The sequence below is a fragment of the Pleurodeles waltl genome, chromosome 11 (assembly GCF_031143425.1).
Source record: "Pleurodeles waltl isolate 20211129_DDA chromosome 11, aPleWal1.hap1.20221129, whole genome shotgun sequence".
Taxonomy (NCBI): domain Eukaryota; kingdom Metazoa; phylum Chordata; class Amphibia; order Caudata; family Salamandridae; genus Pleurodeles; species Pleurodeles waltl.
The window spans coordinates 806174818-806195736 of NC_090450.1; the positions used below are offsets into that span (position 1 = coordinate 806174818).

At 46.9% G+C, this 20919-nt stretch overlaps 1 protein-coding gene across 2 annotated transcripts in view; it reads right to left on the reverse strand.

Moving 5' to 3' along the window:
- Positions 1 to 15146: 15146 nt before the first annotated feature.
- Positions 15147 to 20919, reverse strand: part of RASL10A (RAS like family 10 member A) — a 74391-nt gene continuing 68618 nt past the window's right edge. The window contains exon 3 of one of the 2 annotated variants that reach the window (XM_069214577.1): positions 15147 to 17014. In XM_069214577.1, coding sequence (XP_069070678.1) covers positions 16744 to 17014 — 271 coding nt within the window. In that variant the 3' untranslated portion in view covers positions 15147 to 16743. The remainder of the gene's footprint in view (positions 17015 to 20919) is intronic. The other variant, XM_069214576.1, reaches the window with a different exon arrangement.

Genomic DNA, 20919 nt, shown 5'->3' on the forward strand with positions numbered 1-20919 from the left:
CAAAGGGGAAGTTTGTAGCCCTCTTCGTTCTTGCAGAATCCACAGCTTCTACCATCTGGTGGCAGCTTCTTTGCACCCTCAGCTGGCATTTCCTGGGCATCTGCCCAATCTCGACTTTGTAGCGACTCTTGGACTTGGTCCCCTTGTTCCACAGGTACTCTCGTCCGGAAATCCACTTTGGTTGCATTGCTGGTGTTGTTCTTTCTTGCAGAATTCCCCTATCACGACTTCTGTGCTCTCTGGGGAATATAGGTGCACTTTACACCTACCTTTCAGGGTCTTGGGGTGGGCTATTTTTCTAACCCTCACTGTTTTCTTACAATCCCAGCGACCCTCTACAAGCTCACATAGGTTCGGGGTCCATACGTTATTCGCATTCCACTTTTGGAGTATATGGTTTGTGTTGCCCCTGTACCTATGTGCTCCTATTGCAATACATTGTAATATTACACTGCTTGCATTACTTCCTTTTGCTATTACTGCATATTTGTGGTATTGTGTACATATATCTTGTGTATATTTGGCAACCTCATACTGAGGGTACTTACTGAGATACTTTTGGCATATTGTCATAAAAATAAAGTACCTTTATTTTTAGTATATCTGTGTATTGTGTTTTCTTATGATATTGTGCATATGACACCAGTGGTATAGTAGGAGCTTTGCATGTCTCCTAGTTCAGCCTAAGCTGCTCTGCTAAGCTACCTTTTCTATCAGCCTAAGCTGCTAGACACCTCTTCTACACTAATAAGGGATAACTGGACCTGGTACAAAGTGTAAGTACCCCTTGGTACCCGCTACAAGCCAGGCCAGCCTCCTACAATGATGCCAAACATACTATTCTTGTTTAGGCAGACCTTACTAACCTATAAAAGTATCCAAAGTGTGACTATTAGAAGGGGGTAGGGTGGGGGTTTCAAAGAGTATTTGGAGTCCCTTCTCTTTTGACACACACTCACAGTTTGGATATAAATGACAAAACATGTTAGTGACGGCCCATTACAGAGCGGTTTAACGTTGCTAATTTTGTTTAGCGTAAAACAAAGCCCTGTTATTAGCATAATGAAGCCCGGGGATCAACTGAGCCCCCTAGTAGGCCCGCCCCCCGTTTGGAGATCCCTGATCTAGGCAGTAATGGTTAGTGAATGTATGTAACAATGCCCATGTTGCTGCCTGACAGATGTCAAGGACAGGGACTCCGTGACGTAACAAAGTGGTTACAGCGTTGGCTATGGTAGAATAAGCACTCAAGTACTTGAGGTTGCTTTTTGGCCAGTACGTAACAGATCTTTATGCAGAGAACTATCCATCGAGAGATGGTATATGTCTGTAATGTCTTCCCTTTCTTGGCACCAAAATACCCTACAAAGAGTTGATGGCCCACTAGAACTTACTTATGCGATTAAGGTAGAACGACAACTCTCTTTTTGGTTCTAGATGGTGCAGTCTCTCCTCTTCTTTAGAGGGGTGACGCAGAGCGAAAAAGGTGACCAAGTTGATGTTCTGCCATATATGAAAGGGTATCTGTAGGAAGTTGGCTCTGTATGTGCTATTTCAAAGTAAGGAATAGCATGCACAGAGTCCAAGGGTTCCCCTTAGAGGTAAAATAGTGGTAAAAAATAGATAATACTAATGCTCTATTTTGTGGTAGTGTGGTCGAGCAGTAGGCTTATCCAAGGAGTAGTGTTAAGCATTTGTTGTACATACACATAGACAATAAATGAGGTACACACACTCAGAGACAAATCCAGCCAATAGGTTTTTATATAGAAAAATATCTTTTCTTAGTTTATTTTAAGAACCACAGGTTCAAATTCTACATGTAATAGCTCCTTCGAAAGGTATTGCAGGTAAGTACTTTAGGAACTTCAAATCATAAAAATTGCATGTATACTTTTCAAGTTATTGACAAATAGCTGTTTTAAAAGTGGACACTTAGTGCAATTTTCACAGTTCCTAGGGGAGGTAAGTATTTGTTAGGTTAACCAGGTAAGTAAGACACTTACAGGGCTTAGTTCTCGGTCCAAGGTAGCCCACCGTTGGGGGTTCAGAGCAACCCCAAAGTCACCACACCAGCAGCTCAGGGCCGGTCAGGTGCAGAGTTCAAAGTGGTGCCCAAAACGCATAGGCTAGAATGGATAGAAGGGGGTGCCCCGGTTCCGGTCTGCTGGCAGGTAAGTACCCGCGTCTTCGGAGGGCAGACCAGGGGGGTTTTGTAGGGCACCGGGGGGGACACAAGTCCACACAGAAATTTCACCCTCAGCGGCGCGGGGGCGGCCGGGTGCAGTGTAGAAACAAGCGTCGGGTTCGCAATGTTAGTCTATGAGAGATCTCGGGATCTCTTCAGCGCTGCAGGCAGGCAAGGGGGGGATTCCTCGGGGAAACCTCCACTTGGGCAAGGGAGAGGGACTCCTGGGGGTCACTTCTCCAGTGAAAGTCCGGTCCTTCAGGTCCTGGGGGCTGCGGGTGCAGGGTCTCTCCCAGGCGTCGGGACTTTAGGTTCAAAGAGTCGCGGTCAGGGGAAGCCTCGGGATTCCCTCTGCAGGCGGCGCTGTGGGGGCTCAGGGGGGACAGGTTTTGGTACTCACAGTATCAGAGTAGTCCTGGGGTCCCTCCTGAGGTGTCGGATCTCCACCAGCCGAGTCGGGGTCGCCGGGTGCAGTGTTGCAAGTCTCACGCTTCTTGCGGGGAGCTTGCAGGGTTCTTTGAAGCTGCTGGAAACAAAGTTGCAGCTTTTCTTGGAGCAGGTCCGCTGTCCTCGGGAGTTTCTTGTCTTTTCGAAGCAGGGGCAGTCCCCAGAGGATGTCGAGGTCGCTGGTCCCTTCGGAAGGCGTCGCTGGAGCAGGATCTTTGGAAGGCAGGAGACAGGCCGGTGAGTTTCTGGAGCCAAGGCAGTTGTCGTCTTCTGGTCTTCCGCTGCAGGGGTTTTCAGCTGGGCAGTCCTTCTTCTTGTTGCAGGAATCTAATTTTCTAGGGTTCAGGGTAGCCCTTAAATACTAAATTTAAGGGCGTGTTTAGGTCTGGGGGGTTAGTAGCCGATGGCTACTAGCCCTGAGGGTGGGTACACCCTCTTTGTGCCTCCTCCCAAGGGGAGGGGGTCACAATCCTAACCCTATTGGGGGAATCCTCCATCTGCAAGATGGAGGATTTCTAAAAGTTAGAGTCACCTCAGCTCAGGACACCTTAGGGGCTGTCCTGACTGGCCAGTGACTCCTCCTTGTTGCTTTCTTTGTTCCCTCCAGCCTTGCCGCCAAAAGTGGGGGCCGTGGCCGGAGGGGGCGGGCAACTCCACTAAGCTGGAGTGCCCTGCTGGGCTGTGACAAAGGGGGGAGCCTTTGAGGCTCACCGCCAGGTGTCACAGTTCCTGCCTGGGGGAGGTGTTAGCATCTCCACCCAGTGCAGGCTTTGTTACTGGCCTCAGAGTGACAAAGGCACTCTCCCCATGGGGCCAGCAACATGTCTCTAGTGTGGCAGGCTGCTGGAACCAGTCAGCCTACACAGATAGTTGGTTAAGTTTCAGGGGGCACCTCTAAGGTGCCCTCTGTGGTGTATTTTACAATAAAATGTACACTGGCATCAGTGTGCATTTATTGTGCTGAGAAGTTTGATACCAAACTTCCCAGTTTTCAGTGTAGCCATTATGGTGCTGTGGAGTTCGTGTTTGACAGACTCCCAGACCATATACTCTTATGGCTACCCTGCACTTACAATGTCTAAGGTTTTGTTTAGACACTGTAGGGGCACAGTGCTCATGCACTGGTACCCTCACCTATGGTATAGTGCACCCTGCCTTAGGGCTGTAAGGCCTGCTAGAGGGGTGTCTTACCTATACTGCATAGGCAGTGAGAGGCTGGCATGGCACCCTGAGGGGAGTGCCATGTCGACTTACTCATTTTGTTCTCACTAGCACACACAGGCTTGTAAGCAGTGTGTCTGTGCTGAGTGAGGGGTCTCTAGGGTGGCATAAGACATGCTGCAGCCCTTAGAGACCTTCCTTGGCATCAGGGCCCTTGGTACTAGAAGTACCAGTTACAAGGGACTTATCTGAATGCCAGGGTGTGCCAATTGTGGATACAATGGTACATTTTAGGTGAAGGAACACTGGTGCTGGGGCCTGGTTAGCAGGGTCCCAGCACATTTCTCAGTCAAGTCAGCATCAGTATCAGGCAAAAAGTGGGGGGTAACTGCAACAGGGAGCCATTTCTTTACACAAGCCCCCCCCAGCCCACAGGCCAGGAGACTCAGCCCAAGCTGGGAGAGTCTTCCTAGTCTGTCAGGCGAGGAAGAGTAGGAGAAATAGGCTGGTTAGTTGCAGGGCCTACTCTGCCTTACATCCTTCTGTTCAGGTCATTCCCTTTGGGGAACTGACCTACTTCCACAGTGATAGGACCTAGTCTGAATTGCCTCTTGTCTGCCTCTTCAATGTCTCCACCCATTCTTTCTATTTTGGTCTTAGAGGTATCCACCTCTGCTAACCTTATCTTGGCCAGGGTTACCCCTAGCTTACCCAGAGAGGTTACCCAGAGCTGGAGTAACCCCACCATGACCAATAGGGTCAGGGGGCCTAACTTGCTATTTGGCATGGGGTCAGACCACCATGCTAAGGATAGTGCAGCCATAAAGGCTAACACCCAGCAGAGGCCACTGACAGCTGTCAGTGCCCAGAACCACACCTTTAGCTCTTCACCTAAAAGGGAAGGGGCTAAGTTACAGGCCTCTTTGGGTTCAGGTTGCCTGTCTGCTGTATTAGAGTGGGGGGTTACCACATCTTGTAGTAAACACCCTTCTTCCACTCTTTCTTCTGTTAGCTGAGGAGCCACCCACTCAGGTTTAACAGTTGCCTGACTAGCCAGGACTTCTTGTGGGTCAGGTTGGACTTTATCAGGGCCATTTTTGGAGTTCTCCCCTACTGGAGCAGAATCTCCTTGGCTTGCTGTAACCTTGGCTAAAGGTTGTCCACCCTTCCTACTCTGTTTTCTTTTCTTCTTCTTCTGGGGCCTGCTTGCATTTACTGCAGAGGCAGGACTTCCAGAATCCTTGGGAGAGGACTGGCACTGGACCAGTTCCTCTCTTGGGCTCTGACTAACCTCTGGGTAGTCATTTCCAAGGAGACAATCAAGGGGGAGGTCTGTACTGACTACTACCCTTCTCCAGCTAAGAGTGCCACCCACTTCTATGGGTACTAAAGCCACAGGCCTCTTAGTGACCCTGTCTAGGCTAACTCTTACCCTGGCAGTCTCACCTGGGATGTACTGGTTTGAGAGCACCAGCCTGTCATGCACAATAGTGTGACTGGCACAAGTGTCTCTCAGGGCAGTGGTTGGGATTCCATTCACCAGTAGGTGGTGGAAGTGTCTACTTCCCTCTGGAATCTCCAACTCACCTGTTGGGCCCTGTTTCCAGTTGAAGGCTATGAAGACCTCCTCATCTGAGGAGTCATCTCCCATGGCTACACTGGTTACCCCTGGAATTTTGTTCTGGGGTTTGTTTTTGGGACAAGAAGTGTCCTTGGTGTGGTGCCCAGACTGTTTACAGTTGTGGCACCATGCCTTAGTGGCATCCCAGTTCTTACCCTGGTACCCACCTTTGTTTTGGGTTGTGTCTTGGGGCCCACCCACCTGTTCTGGTTTTTGGGGGCCTACAGAGGACTCTTTTTCTTTGTTTCTAGTGTCACCCACTTTCTCCTGGGGAGTTTTTGTAACCCCTTTCTTTTGGTCACCCCCAGTGGAAGTTTTGGTTACCCTAGTCTTGACCCAGTGGTCTGCCTTCTTTCCCAATTCTTGGGGAGAAATTGGACCTAGGTCTACCAGATACTGATGCAACTTTTCATTGAAGCAGTTACTTAAAATGTGTTCTTTCATAAACAAATTATAAAGCCCAACATAGTCACACACTTCATTTCCAGTTAACCAACCATCTAGTGTTTTTACTGAGTAGTCTACAAAATCAACCCAGGTCTGGCTCGAGGATTTTTGAGCCCCCCTGAACCTAATTCTATACTCCTCAGTGGAGAATCCAAAGCCCTCAATCAGGGTACCCTTCATGAGGTCATAAGATTCTGCATCTTTTCCAGAGAGTGTGAGGAGTCTATCCCTACACTTTCCAGTGAACATTTCCCAAAGGAGAGCACCCCAGTGAGATCTGTTCACTTTTCTGGTTACACAAGCCCTCTCAAAAGCTGTGAACCATTTGGTGATGTCATCACCATCTTCATATTTTGTTACAATCCCTTTGGGGATTTTTAGGATGTCAGGAGAATCTCTGACCCTATTTAAGTTGCTGCCACCATTGATGGGACCTAGGCCCATCTCTTTTCTTTCCCTTTCTATGGCTAGGAGCTGCTTTTCCAAAGCCAATCTTTTGGCCATCCTGGCTAACTGGATGTCCTCTTCACTGGGGTTATCCTCAGTGATTTCAGAGGTGTTGGTCTCTCCTGTGAGGGAACCAGCATCTCTGACTATTATTTTTGGAGTCAGGGTTTGAGGGACCCTGTTCTCCCTAGATAGGACTGGTAGGGGGGAATTGTCCTCCAAGTCACTATCCTCTTCCTCTGAGTTGCCACCCTCAGAGGGGTTGGCCTTTTCAAACTCTGCCAAAAGCTCCTGGAGCTGTATTTTGGTAGGTTTGGGGCCCATTGTTATTTTCTTTATTTTACAGAGTGACCTTAGCTCCCTCATCTTAAGATGGAGGTAAGGTGTGGTGTCGAGTTCCACCACAGTCACATCTGTGCTAGACATTTTGCTTCTAAAAGTTGGAATACTTTTTAAGAATCTAAAACTGGTTCTAGAATCTAATTCAAACTTTTACAAACTTTTAAACTCTAAAAGAAATGCTAAACAGGATCTAACACAAGGCCCTAGCAGGACTTTTAAGAATTTAGAAAACTTTTCAAATTGCAAAAATCAATTTCTAATGACAATTTTGGAATTTGTCGTGTGATCAGGTATTGGCTGAGTAGTCCAGCAAATGCAAAGTCTTGTACCCCACCGCTGATCCACCAATGTAGGAAGTTGGCTCTGTATGTGCTATTTCAAAGTAAGGAATAGCATGCACAGAGTCCAAGGGTTCCCCTTAGAGGTAAAATAGTGGTAAAAAATAGATAATACTAATGCTCTATTTTGTGGTAGTGTGGTCGAGCAGTAGGCTTATCCAAGGAGTAGTGTTAAGCATTTGTTGTACATACACATAGACAATAAATGAGGTACACACACTCAGAGACAAATCCAGCCAATAGGTTTTTATATAGAAAAATATCTTTTCTTAGTTTATTTTAAGAACCACAGGTTCAAATTCTACATGTAATAGCTCCTTCGAAAGGTATTGCAGGTAAGTACTTTAGGAACTTCAAATCATAAAAATTGCATGTATACTTTTCAAGTTATTGACAAATAGCTGTTTTAAAAGTGGACACTTAGTGCAATTTTCACAGTTCCTAGGGGAGGTAAGTATTTGTTAGGTTAACCAGGTAAGTAAGACACTTACAGGGCTTAGTTCTCGGTCCAAGGTAGCCCACCGTTGGGGGTTCAGAGCAACCCCAAAGTCACCACACCAGCAGCTCAGGGCCGGTCAGGTGCAGAGTTCAAAGTGGTGCCCAAAACGCATAGGCTAGAATGGATAGAAGGGGGTGCCCCGGTTCCGGTCTGCTGGCAGGTAAGTACCCGCGTCTTCGGAGGGCAGACCAGGGGGGTTTTGTAGGGCACCGGGGGGGACACAAGTCCACACAGAAATTTCACCCTCAGCGGCGCGGGGGCGGCCGGGTGCAGTGTAGAAACAAGCGTCGGGTTCGCAATGTTAGTCTATGAGAGATCTCGGGATCTCTTCAGCGCTGCAGGCAGGCAAGGGGGGGATTCCTCGGGGAAACCTCCACTTGGGCAAGGGAGAGGGACTCCTGGGGGTCACTTCTCCAGTGAAAGTCCGGTCCTTCAGGTCCTGGGGGCTGCGGGTGCAGGGTCTCTCCCAGGCGTCGGGACTTTAGGTTCAAAGAGTCGCGGTCAGGGGAAGCCTCGGGATTCCCTCTGCAGGCGGCGCTGTGGGGGCTCAGGGGGGACAGGTTTTGGTACTCACAGTATCAGAGTAGTCCTGGGGTCCCTCCTGAGGTGTCGGATCTCCACCAGCCGAGTCGGGGTCGCCGGGTGCAGTGTTGCAAGTCTCACGCTTCTTGCGGGGAGCTTGCAGGGTTCTTTGAAGCTGCTGGAAACAAAGTTGCAGCTTTTCTTGGAGCAGGTCCGCTGTCCTCGGGAGTTTCTTGTCTTTTCGAAGCAGGGGCAGTCCCCAGAGGATGTCGAGGTCGCTGGTCCCTTCGGAAGGCGTCGCTGGAGCAGGATCTTTGGAAGGCAGGAGACAGGCCGGTGAGTTTCTGGAGCCAAGGCAGTTGTCGTCTTCTGGTCTTCCGCTGCAGGGGTTTTCAGCTGGGCAGTCCTTCTTCTTGTTGCAGGAATCTAATTTTCTAGGGTTCAGGGTAGCCCTTAAATACTAAATTTAAGGGCGTGTTTAGGTCTGGGGGGTTAGTAGCCGATGGCTACTAGCCCTGAGGGTGGGTACACCCTCTTTGTGCCTCCTCCCAAGGGGAGGGGGTCACAATCCTAACCCTATTGGGGGAATCCTCCATCTGCAAGATGGAGGATTTCTAAAAGTTAGAGTCACCTCAGCTCAGGACACCTTAGGGGCTGTCCTGACTGGCCAGTGACTCCTCCTTGTTGCTTTCTTTGTTCCCTCCAGCCTTGCCGCCAAAAGTGGGGGCCGTGGCCGGAGGGGGCGGGCAACTCCACTAAGCTGGAGTGCCCTGCTGGGCTGTGACAAAGGGGGGAGCCTTTGAGGCTCACCGCCAGGTGTCACAGTTCCTGCCTGGGGGAGGTGTTAGCATCTCCACCCAGTGCAGGCTTTGTTACTGGCCTCAGAGTGACAAAGGCACTCTCCCCATGGGGCCAGCAACATGTCTCTAGTGTGGCAGGCTGCTGGAACCAGTCAGCCTACACAGATAGTTGGTTAAGTTTCAGGGGGCACCTCTAAGGTGCCCTCTGTGGTGTATTTTACAATAAAATGTACACTGGCATCAGTGTGCATTTATTGTGCTGAGAAGTTTGATACCAAACTTCCCAGTTTTCAGTGTAGCCATTATGGTGCTGTGGAGTTCGTGTTTGACAGACTCCCAGACCATATACTCTTATGGCTACCCTGCACTTACAATGTCTAAGGTTTTGTTTAGACACTGTAGGGGCACAGTGCTCATGCACTGGTACCCTCACCTATGGTATAGTGCACCCTGCCTTAGGGCTGTAAGGCCTGCTAGAGGGGTGTCTTACCTATACTGCATAGGCAGTGAGAGGCTGGCATGGCACCCTGAGGGGAGTGCCATGTCGACTTACTCATTTTGTTCTCACTAGCACACACAGGCTTGTAAGCAGTGTGTCTGTGCTGAGTGAGGGGTCTCTAGGGTGGCATAAGACATGCTGCAGCCCTTAGAGACCTTCCTTGGCATCAGGGCCCTTGGTACTAGAAGTACCAGTTACAAGGGACTTATCTGAATGCCAGGGTGTGCCAATTGTGGATACAATGGTACATTTTAGGTGAAGGAACACTGGTGCTGGGGCCTGGTTAGCAGGGTCCCAGCACATTTCTCAGTCAAGTCAGCATCAGTATCAGGCAAAAAGTGGGGGGTAACTGCAACAGGGAGCCATTTCTTTACAGTATCACAATCTTCTGGAGGAAGGATGCACGGGTCCTTACAACCAGCTTGTCTGGGTAAAAGGTGGCATAAGGAGGCTATATAGAGAGGGCCTGCAATTCGCTGACACTCCTGGCCGATGTAATGGCCACTAGAAAAGCTGTTTTAATAGCACATGAAGTGGGCAGTTGTGTAGCAGGTCATGGGGCATGCATATGAGGAAGGTAAGGACCAGGTTACGATCCCACTGAGGCAGGATGAATGGCCTTGGGAGAAGTGTGTTGTAATCTTTTTGGGAACCTAGTCACAATGGGTGACCTGAACAGAAACAGTTGGTCCAACAACTGCAAGAATGCCAAAACAGCGTTTAATCGTGTCCAAAGCAGAGCCCTGCTCAGCCAGAGAAAGAACAAATAGGAAAATTTGAGACAAAGGCACAGAAAGGGGGTCAATGTTTCTGGATGCACACCATACCACAAATTTGTCCCAGTGGCAATCGTATACGGTCTTGGAAGAGGTACCCCTATCTGATAGAATAACATCACAGACTTTGTGGGGAAGGTGGAAAGCTGCCAACTGTTGCTACTCAATCTCCACACATTATGGCAAAGGGTGTGCAGGTTCAGGTGCGGAGCCCTCTCCTGTTGCTGCAAAAGAAGATCCTCCCGAAAGGGCAGCCTCATTGAGCACCAATGATCGTGCTCAGATGCTTGGGATACAAAGCCCTTTTGCCCAATCTGAAGCCATAAGAATGACTTGGGCCTCGTTGTTCCTGATCTTCTTGAGAAATCTGAGCAGGAGTGGCATTGGTAGAAAGGTGCACAGGAGGCCGGAGGTCCACTCAAGATGAAAAGTGCCTCAGACCGAGAACCATCCTGGAAACTCCAGTGTGCAAAACTGCTGAACTTGCACATTTTTGGCAGTGGCAAATAGATCTAACCAAGCTTCTCCCAGCTCGAGAAAGATACCTTGTACCACCTCCCGATGGAGATGCCATTCATGATCTGCTAGGCATGAGCGGATGAGTTTGTCTGCCCTGGCGTTCAGACAGCCTATCAGGTGTTGAAACACCAAGGAAATGACCTGATGTTCCAACCATTTCCAGAGGCTTAAGGCCTCTGGACAAATGGTCCACGAGCCCACCCCGCCCTATTTGCTGTAGAACCACATGGCAGTGGTGTTGTCCATGAAAAACTGTACTAGCCTTCCTTTGATTGAAGGAAGAAAGGTGTTCAATACCCAACTGTATAGCTCAAAGTTTTAGCAGATTGATGTGAAGCACAGACTCCTACCAGCAACCACTGTCCTCTGTCCCAGATGGCTGCTGCAGCCCAGGAATGACGCATCTGTCACTAGAGTCAACTCTGGTTGGGGAAGGGGTCTGCCGCTGACCCAAACACAGTTCATTAGCCACCACTACAGGTCTTTTGCAGTTTTCTCTGAGATCTTGACCAGGGTGGTGGACTGACCCGACCTCCGTCGGGTGGTCCTACGTGATATGTGGTAGCCGTGTCCAGGGCCACGAAGGGGCTTGGAACTCTGTTAACCTTGATAGCTGGTTGGGAAAGGACATGGTTGGTAGCCCCTACTGTAGCCACCAAAAAGGCGAAAGGCAGACTGTTGTTGGTGAGGGGCCACGAATAGGCCAAAGGACCTGGCTGTAGCTCTACTATCCTTAAAGCGCTGCAGCACTGAGTCTGCCTTCTCACCAAAGAGGTGAGAGCCATCAAAGGGCATTTACATGAGTGAAACTTGGACATGCCCCGGGAAACCAGTGGTTCTCAGCGAAGCAAAGCCTCTCCGGCTCAGTGTTGGAGTTGGGTATACCGATGGGGCGTGGGGCTTCTGTGACACTGAGAGCGATGGCACTAGAGCAGGTGCTGAGGAGGGCTGAGGCTTGTGTGTGGCACTGCCTGGATTTAACACTGGATGCAAGGGGCTTGACTGGCACCAAGGACAAACCCACTGGCAGAGAACTAGCCATGGTCCCGCTCGTACCCGTGGGGCCTAAACGTGCTTCAGGGGGATCAGCCCCCAAATATGAGGTGCATCACCGCATAAAACCCCTTGAATTTTGTGGGGGTCACTCAGGCTCTGGGAAACTCTGAGAAGAGCAGCAGAGCTGGCACAGACTCTGCCACAGAGCAAGGCCTAGAGTGCCGACCCTCCCATGCAAAGTCTGATGACCTCGAGTGGCATGGAGAAGTTAAAGAATGCCTTGACTTCTTTGATTTCTTTTGTTGTAGAACTTACCAGTAAACTCGATTGAGACGATCATCAGGAGCAGCTCCATGAGCAGTCCTGGGACCTTCTGTGCAACTGGGATCAAGGGCTCTAAGGGTTCTCCGACGTAGGGCAACAAGTAGCTTGACGGACTATTCCCTCAGTGCCTTAGGATTCATGGGGCAGCAGTCCTCGCAAATCTTGGGGCTGGGGTCCCGTTCCAAGCATCAGAGGCAAACCAAACGAGGGTCTGTTACAGACATCTGCCTGTGACAGGCACCACATGGTTTAAAACCTTAGGGGACATCCCTAATACACCAAGAGATATAAATCTCAAAAACAGCCTGGACGAATGCTGAGAAAAGTCAGACAATTGACTGGTGGTAGCTCTCTACGGATCTGCGCTGGCTGGCGAGGAAATAAAAGAAGTGAAGTCAGCATGCTGGTATGGTGTCTATATAGACACCGTGCATGCCACTGTCTTGGTGCCAAACTACGCCATCTATCAGTACACATGGGTACCGCTCTAAAAATATTTTATCCAGTCTGATTCCTGAGGAATGGCAAGGAATCTGCAGCTAGAAGTGTCTATTAGGTATTATATTTCTGCCTTGTGAGGCTCATATTTGTGCGCCTAGTAATGGACAAGTGCTGGAATGATGAGGGAGAGTGTTGTCTAAAATAAGGAGTTGTCTAAACTCTTGGCCAGCATCCTGCTTACAGGCTAGTATTTGCACCAAAAGCGACCAAAGGAGTGGCATGGCTAGCAAACTCACACCTGAAAAAGTATTGCCTGCATGGTTCCTGAAAGGTTCCAATGAAAATGAAACATGCAGAGAGATGTTGCGAGAGATTAGTGAGCAGTATTTAGACTGTAACAATAGAAAAACGAGAAGGATTGCACAAATAATGTGTGGCATAGAGCATACCTTCCCTTGCGTGAACAGTATTTAACTGTGCAATAGTCGTAAAATGAATACAGAAACCAGAAAACCTAAAAAGACTCAAGGTGTGCCAATGAAAGAATAAGTGCTGGAGTGCTGTGGGAGTGTACTGCCATAAAATGCTATGAAGAACAAATGACCTGTGAAACAGTCTACAGTGCAAGCACAGCATTTTATCTGCGGTCCTGGCTGAAAAAGTACTAGGAGGCCTGGATGTAGTGCCAGGCCTACTCTATCTCTCACAGAAGCAAAAATAAAAGTACCGCAGATTAGATAACGAAGTACAGACTTTGCTCTACCTCTGTGGCAGCAATCTGAGTCGCTGGTATTTGGGCTATTCATATGCAGAAATTAGGAGGCTTTGTAAGTGCAAGCAGCCTCAGCTTAGCTGACTATGATACCTAATGCAATACAGGACTTTAAACATAGGGGAGAAGGTAAAGGGGCGCAAAAGGCTTGGGAAGGGAGGATCACGTGCTGGCAGTTATACTTACATTCAAACTAGGCTAATATAATTTGGGATCTTGATTTCTGATATGAAAATTGTGCACCTACCTGGAAATGTAAAATTCTGGCTTGATAGTGGTGCTGTTCATATTTGGGCCATGTGGGCTCTGGCATGATTGCCAATGGTGCTGTATAAACCGGATAAAAGGGATGCGTGCACTGCAATAGTTACAATAGTTCTACTTAGACAATATGGCAATAGCGCTTTACATACTGGGTCAATGTGCTTCTGGACACAGCTGTGGTGTTTTATGTATCCTGGCAAGATAAAAAATTGGCATGGCGCTATGTCCTTTTAGTAATGGGACAAACTGGAAACTGCCGCCTTGGCATTGCATGTAACCTTACAGACGGCTCCTTGACATTAGCGTTAACTGCCCCAGTCCGACCAACCCTAACTCCAAGCTTGGCTTTCTGAGCAACCTCTTGACGCAATAAGCTGTCTCCTTTCACAGTGAGCAAAACTGGCCTTTTTGAGTATTGGGAATCACTTCTGAGAAACTGCTATTTTTAGCAGCACTCTGGTATACTTGAGTGGCACCTATGCAAGATGGCACATTTAGCATTAAATTAATAGAACCACAAAGTGTTTGAAAGACTATTGACTGGCACGCAACAGTGATGGACATTAATGTCCTGACACATTTGAACCGTGTGCTATTGCATGTGTGATTGATGACACCTACTTGACATTTGATTAGTTCGGCCCCAGGACCATTTGACTTTCTGCCACCTTCTTTACTGACCACTGCCCTTTAGTTGTGAGTGAGACAAAAATCCTTTTGACGGAAGGGTGGGGGGGAGGGTCTGTAGGGTCTGCACTCACAAGACTGCTGCAAATTTAGGAAGCCTCACTCAGCTGTCATGTTTAGAGATTTCAGAGGTGCTAGATGGGTAGCCAACCCCAACATGGGTTTCTATTCTATGCTTTGTTTACTTGACAAGCTTCTAAGGGAAATTCCATCAAGTGAGCGACCATAGCAAGCAAGCCTGCCCCTCTCCAAAGGAATGTGGGTTGAATGTTGTCTCCAAACTAAATGTGAGAAAATTTGAGGCCTAAGGGAAGTGGCGGAAAATCTCACACCTGTGAGTAACTTTAGCGCATTTGCCAACATTGATCCTTTTGATGGGTTAGGGATCCCCCGATCTATTTATTATATGTGTGCAGTGTTTAATGTGGAAAACAAATAAGTGCATAAGGCCAAAGATTTTCATAAAAGGTTTTGCCACTCGTGCCACTTACTGCTGGCACTGCCCACTAAAACCACTGGTGCTGCAACTGCAACTATTTTTGCCTTTATGTTTGGCATTTTCCCATTTCCACGTTAGCCCTTTTGCTGTATACAGCGCTGCACCGTTCCCCAGCAAGATTTGCACAGCACTCTTTAAACATCACTACATATATTACAATTTGTCATTTGTTTCAAATAAGCAATGTCCCTTATTTACTTAAACCTGGTGTGCTGGAAGTATAGCAGTCAACAGGTGAGCCAGCATCTTTCCATGCTTGGGTTGTGGTAGGCATGGGAGTGGCTTTCACAATTATTAATGCTCCTCAACAGCAGCCACATGTTCATTCACAATTTACAACTATCTGCCCACAGCACAGTCAGTGAACTCATGAATACAAGGACGATACATCTAGATACTCTTAAATGAGTTCTGAGCTGTGCTGAGCAAACATCTGCTCAAATTAAGCACTGCATCTGTGACAATTCTATGGTTAAAGAAGCAGCTTGTAAATTTAGGGTATAACCTTAGCTCTGGTTTGGGGGTGCCTGAAGTAAAGAAGAGGCAGAGACAAGAACCGTGGCTTGCACATCTGTAGAAAAATGCATAGAAAGTAGACCTTTAATCAAAAGTGCTGCATCAACACAGGCAGAAAAGTGAACTATTCTCCTCCGTGAGACTAAAACCTATCCCAGGGAATCTTAAAGCTTTAAAAAATGTTAAGGAAGACATCCATAGTTATACATGCCATGCACTAGTTGAGGTTATGAAAAATCCACATGTGCTGCTGAAAATCAGCCACAAATAAATGGATCCCTCATCTATCCTTGCCATGCACACCACATACTGAGGGAAACCTTCTCCCTTACATGCAATAAATCTGACCACTAGAGGCATCACGGTGTGCCATGCATAAGCATAGACTGGGGAGACTTCCCTGTCTCCTACGATTCACCAGACCGCCCTCAAAGAAACTGTCTCACTGCCTGCTGCGCATCACAAAGGAAAACAACGCTATGAAGCAAACCTGGCAAATGGAGATATCTAGATTTGTTATGCATAGAAAGACTTAAGAAGATCTCCAGCTATGCTCTATAACAAACTGAGGGGGGTATTCTCTTTCATTTAATTTCACGTTCAAGAACAGACTGAAAAAGGCTTTTGTTTCTCCTGCCATGTTCTGGCAATGATATTAGGAGATTCCATCTCTTCAACCATGCTCTGGCACAGACTGAGGGACATATCCATCTCTCCTTCAATGCTCAGGCACAAATTGTATGGAGTTCTCCTCCTCTCTGCCATACTCTGGCACAGACGTAGGCTGCCCTCTCTCCTGCCATGCCCTGGCACAGACTGGGTGGGGCCTCCCTCTTTCCTACCAGCACAGACTGAAAACCCACATTCCCAACTATCTGTTGTACATGCTGAAGGAAACACCATACTGCTATGCTCTGACACAGACTTAAGGGAACCCTCTACCAACCAGGCATTACTGACGAAGGGTGCTTGTTTTTCCCATACGTGCAACAAACAGTAAAGGAACTATTTCACTAATGCGCGACAGCAGATACTGAAGGGAGTACTCAAAGCTGTATATCAGCACAGACTGAAGCACTCTTCCCATCCCTGGCAAGCAGTAGACCTAAAGAGCCCTTATTTATCTCTTCCATGCACTAACACACAATGAGGGGCGTCATGCTCTTTCACTGGTTGAGGGCATCACTCTTTGTTGCATGCATTAATAGAGACTGGGGAAGCCTCCATATACCTGAAAGAAACACATATTGAGACATCCTTTGTCTGCCTAGACATAGTACAGACTAGGACACTAAGGGCCATATGTACGAACAAATTTTCCCATAGACACAGAATGGGTAAAACCCTTTGATACATCTGGCCCTAAGTCCCTTAGTGGCCAGCACTAGCTCAGATTGAGGAGTCCCACTTTTTTCCAAGTGCAGTAAAGGCACAAACTGAGGGTTCCGACTTCCCCCGAGAATGGCATTAGCACAGACTGAGAAGAGTCAAACTTTCTCCCACCCTGGTATAAGCACAGATTGAAGTGGACCCAACGTATTCCCTTTCGGATATCCCAATTGAAGCATATTGCTTATTAGAGTTACTGTGATACCAGTGACTCAGTTGTGGGGCTTGAAATGACTCCCTTATTGCTCTTCACATGATGTTGCAACTGTTTCTCTGCAGCGCCCCCTGCAGGCGTGTGCTGGAATGGTTGTGTTTGTAGCCAGTGGCTGCAGCACTCAACAGGAGTTCCTTGAACAGGAGCACAATGTGCCAATTGTACTTGGCCGAGCATTCGATGTAGCCACATTTCCAGCTCTTCTTCACCAGCAGGGAGACTGTATGGCGGGAGGTGAATCTGTGTTTCTGCAAGTCCCGCTTGTTTCCCACCACAATGATCGGCATCTCATTGGGAAGGCCTGCCCTAGGAAGGTGAGAGAAATGGATGTTAAATACAGTGTCAATGGGAAAGTTGATATCATGGGTTGAAGCATCCATTTTCCACATATAAGCTAACATTTGAAAAAAGAACCTTCTATCTATTGTCATTGCCTTTCTACACTCTCCATGTATTATTTATCCTCATAGGCCACCCTACACCTGGTGTTCCCCAGAATGAATATCCTCATCTTTCACTTCCCTCACTCCGCTTCCCTAATGTATCCTTCTTTCTCTACTTTTTATACTTTCCTCAACATATATGTCTTTTCTTTTGCTCCTGTTTTTCTCAAATCGTACACCACTCCCATACATTCTACCTACTTCATTCAAATAATCAACCCTCCATCCTTATCCTTTGCTCGCTCATTCCTCTCCCTTTGCTATCATCCCATATGCTTTTCTTCTGGTGTTCACTCCAAATATTATACTCTCATCTCCTTTCCTTCACCTACATTGCGCACATATCAGCCATCACCAGGACATCAGCTACGACTGTCTACCTTCTCCAGAGGGACACAAACATCGCTCATCCTGATAGCATGGCTTGAATTGCTATTTATTCTCTGTGGCATGAAAAAATACAGAATTTCATAGTACACTAGAGTTTTGTAAAGTAAATCTTCCACCATTTAAGTATCTATGGATGCTATGTATTAGGACACTGGAATTATGCGGCAATGGAGGTACAAATTACAAAGGAAGGTTGACTAAATTATGAGGCAAGAAATGGCACACTACTCAAAATTATGCGACACATAACAGGACCGTATTATTTTGCTAATTTGTCATTTCATCACTCATTATTACTGTCAAATGTTGATCCTTATTAGTACCAGTTTCACACCTGAATACAACAATCAGACGCTGAAAAGTCATCAGTTGACCTTTGCAACAGATCTATGCACTATGCCGCATCATGTGTGGGGCTGTTTTTGAATAACTTTTCATTTGTTTGAGCTAGAAATAACATTCTTTTTGTTGAAACATACACATTATGTAAAAGAGTATGTGGGAAGTGTGTTAAACCCATAATTATGTGGAAAATGCAGCAGTAGCACAATTGCATAATTACAGTGATCCTGATCAGGTTCCAATCATTATGACATTAAATGTAGTGGCCATGGACTTCCATGCCCCTGTCTGCAATATGAACACTAATCTGAAACTGGTGCTGCATTCCTTTCTTCATTTACGATGACGATAATGTTTCAAAAAGGGCCCATGTGGCATTACTTTCCAGGCTTTGCTTCAAATCAAGAGGTACATTCTGGTAGATGTTTGCCCTCCCTGAAGCTGAAAGCTGGAAGCGAAATCTTTAAGCCTTACATTAGAACTTACTGCATGCCCGGGAATGCTTTTTAATGCTTTTTCTGGCTTCCACCCCAAGCAAGAAGCTGACTCATTCTTTTAGACTACTGTAGACAAACTGGAGGCCATGAGAGACAATGCTGGTCAAGCAGGGCTTGTACTACTCCAGAGCTTTGCTGGCTATGACACTGTCGATCAATCAGCTAGCGTGGAAGGCCCCTTTCTGGAGTGATTTTGGCCCTTAAGTGCACTCAGGTGGTTTCTTTGTCTTCTTTTCACTCAGCTAAGCAGATTGCCACGTGTGTGGGTCCTCAAGGAACTGTAGTTTCTTTCATACTTTTTAAATTCTAAGTGCAAGTCCTTAGTTAGTCAGATCACCTGGTTTCAAGATACTCTCCTGTGTTGACAAGAGTCAACTTCTGCTGAGATTTGACCATCTTTCCTCCAACTATCTCAGTAATTTTGAAGGGTGCCTGGTTGCCTTCCACAACAGGATGACTGTAAAATTCCTAAAGTGAATGCTGACGAAAGCAAGGTTCCCCTCATCTGAGGTAGGTTATCTGGTTGTAGGCTCTAGCCTGAACTCTTGATCTTGTGTCTATGGTTCGTACTGCAAAATACCTGAGCATCTTCTATGAGCCTGATCTCTGTGCTGATGCCCAGGTTAGATGTTCCTTCTTGCTGCATAACCTCCAAAGGGGACCAACGAAGACACTACCAATGCAATAACACAGTAATATATGAGTGTCCTCTCTGTCTGGGCATTTCAAAACAGCAATGCTACCACTGAACATGATTGGTTGGACGTCTGTCAAATGTAAACTGATTTACATAATAACAAGAACTATCAACTCATTAGCAACAATTATGCAATTTGTTATAAACTGACATCCATTGCTGTACTTGAGGTTATTGTAAGGCCCACTCGTTAGCCTGCTCTTTTTTCTAGGCTTTGGAGATATCTTTAACAACGTCTGTGTAGTTAGCTTTCTAATGTCGTACTATAAATGTATACTTAGGCCCATATTTATACCTTTTAGCACCGCATTTGCGGCGCTTTCTGATGCAAAAACAGTGCTAACTTACAGAATACGATTGTATTTTGTAAGTTTGTGCCACTTTTGCGCAAAAAAATGACGCAAATGCGGCTCTAAAAAAGTATAAATATGGGCCTCAGTGCGTTATTCCATTTATATTTTGGTATTTATAAAATGAAGAGTCAGGGCGAATGAATATTTGGTGTTGAAATATTGATCACGTTTGATGTAGCAGAACCTATCACGTCCCCAGCTGTGTTCACATCGTCTATCACATGTCTGGCCTCACTGCAAATACTTACAAAAATATAGGTCTGCTTCAATAATGTGTTACATTTCCACCCTCTACTGTGTTTCAAGTATATATCTAGGCATGCTCTGGGAATCTATTACAGCTCCAGTTTCCCTCGGGTAACCATCACTCCAAAAGCCCTGCTGCAACTATACTTTAAGCTCAACTCTAAGTTTTTATCACTTATTAAACTACGCCTAAAAATCAATCACCCCTCCAGATACAGAATCCAGTTGACTCTTGACAGTTTCCCCAACAACCATTGAAACGTCATCTGAGCACCAAAACCCGTCATAAACTAAACTTTTCATCCAGTACCAATTCCATTGCTAACAGTGCACGCAATATTCATTAAACGTCTAACTGTATGTGCAGCACTGATGACATTTTAATCTCTATATAAGCACCCGTTGCATTTCCAACCGAGAGCCCACCAACAATCAAAGGTCCAACTCTACACATAGAATCTATAAAAACTCGAACTGTGGACTTGGAATCAACATATGTACGTCTCTATGAGCATCGTCTATAAAATAACTGTGAACCACCACCAAGAACACACTAAATACACCTACACCAAGCTTACACAGCAAACTCGGTGCCAAACCCTTGGCACCTATTCGCTGTTCAACAGCTCACAAGCAACATAAAAAAACACCAACATCGACGCACTACCATTCAAAAATTACAAAACAAATACACCACCACATTCTTGTGTAAACAACAGAGCACCAGGGGTCAAACAGATGGCATCTGTTTGCCAGTCATCATGTGCATCAGAAGTACTATGCAGGTAGTGGTGTCCTTTCTATGTCAGTTTCCCCACAAAGGGATACAGACAAACCTTTGGCAGCATGGTGCTCAAAATACAACACTCATTTTACTCTCGTTATGCTTACTCTCCTGCACAATATGTCCTCCACAGCCACCCCATCACAAGTCCAACTTTACACCCTGGGGAATATTTATGGGGATTTAGTGTGGGGCAGCGCAGCAAGTCGTCTGCCTCCGTTACATGCAGGATTGTTTTTGTGCAGGAAGAGGCGCCTTCCTGCACAGAAACAATCCATCGAGGCAGTGGCGGATGGCAGCAACATAAATTGGAGGGGAGCGGCGGTCTGCGCAGCGTAGCCCTACTTTATTTATGAGGCCACTTAAAGCCATGCAATGTGGCTTTGCATGGCTTCATAAATCTGACTTAGAGTCTCATGCCATGTATGTACCACTTTGTGTGGTGCAAACATGAAGCAA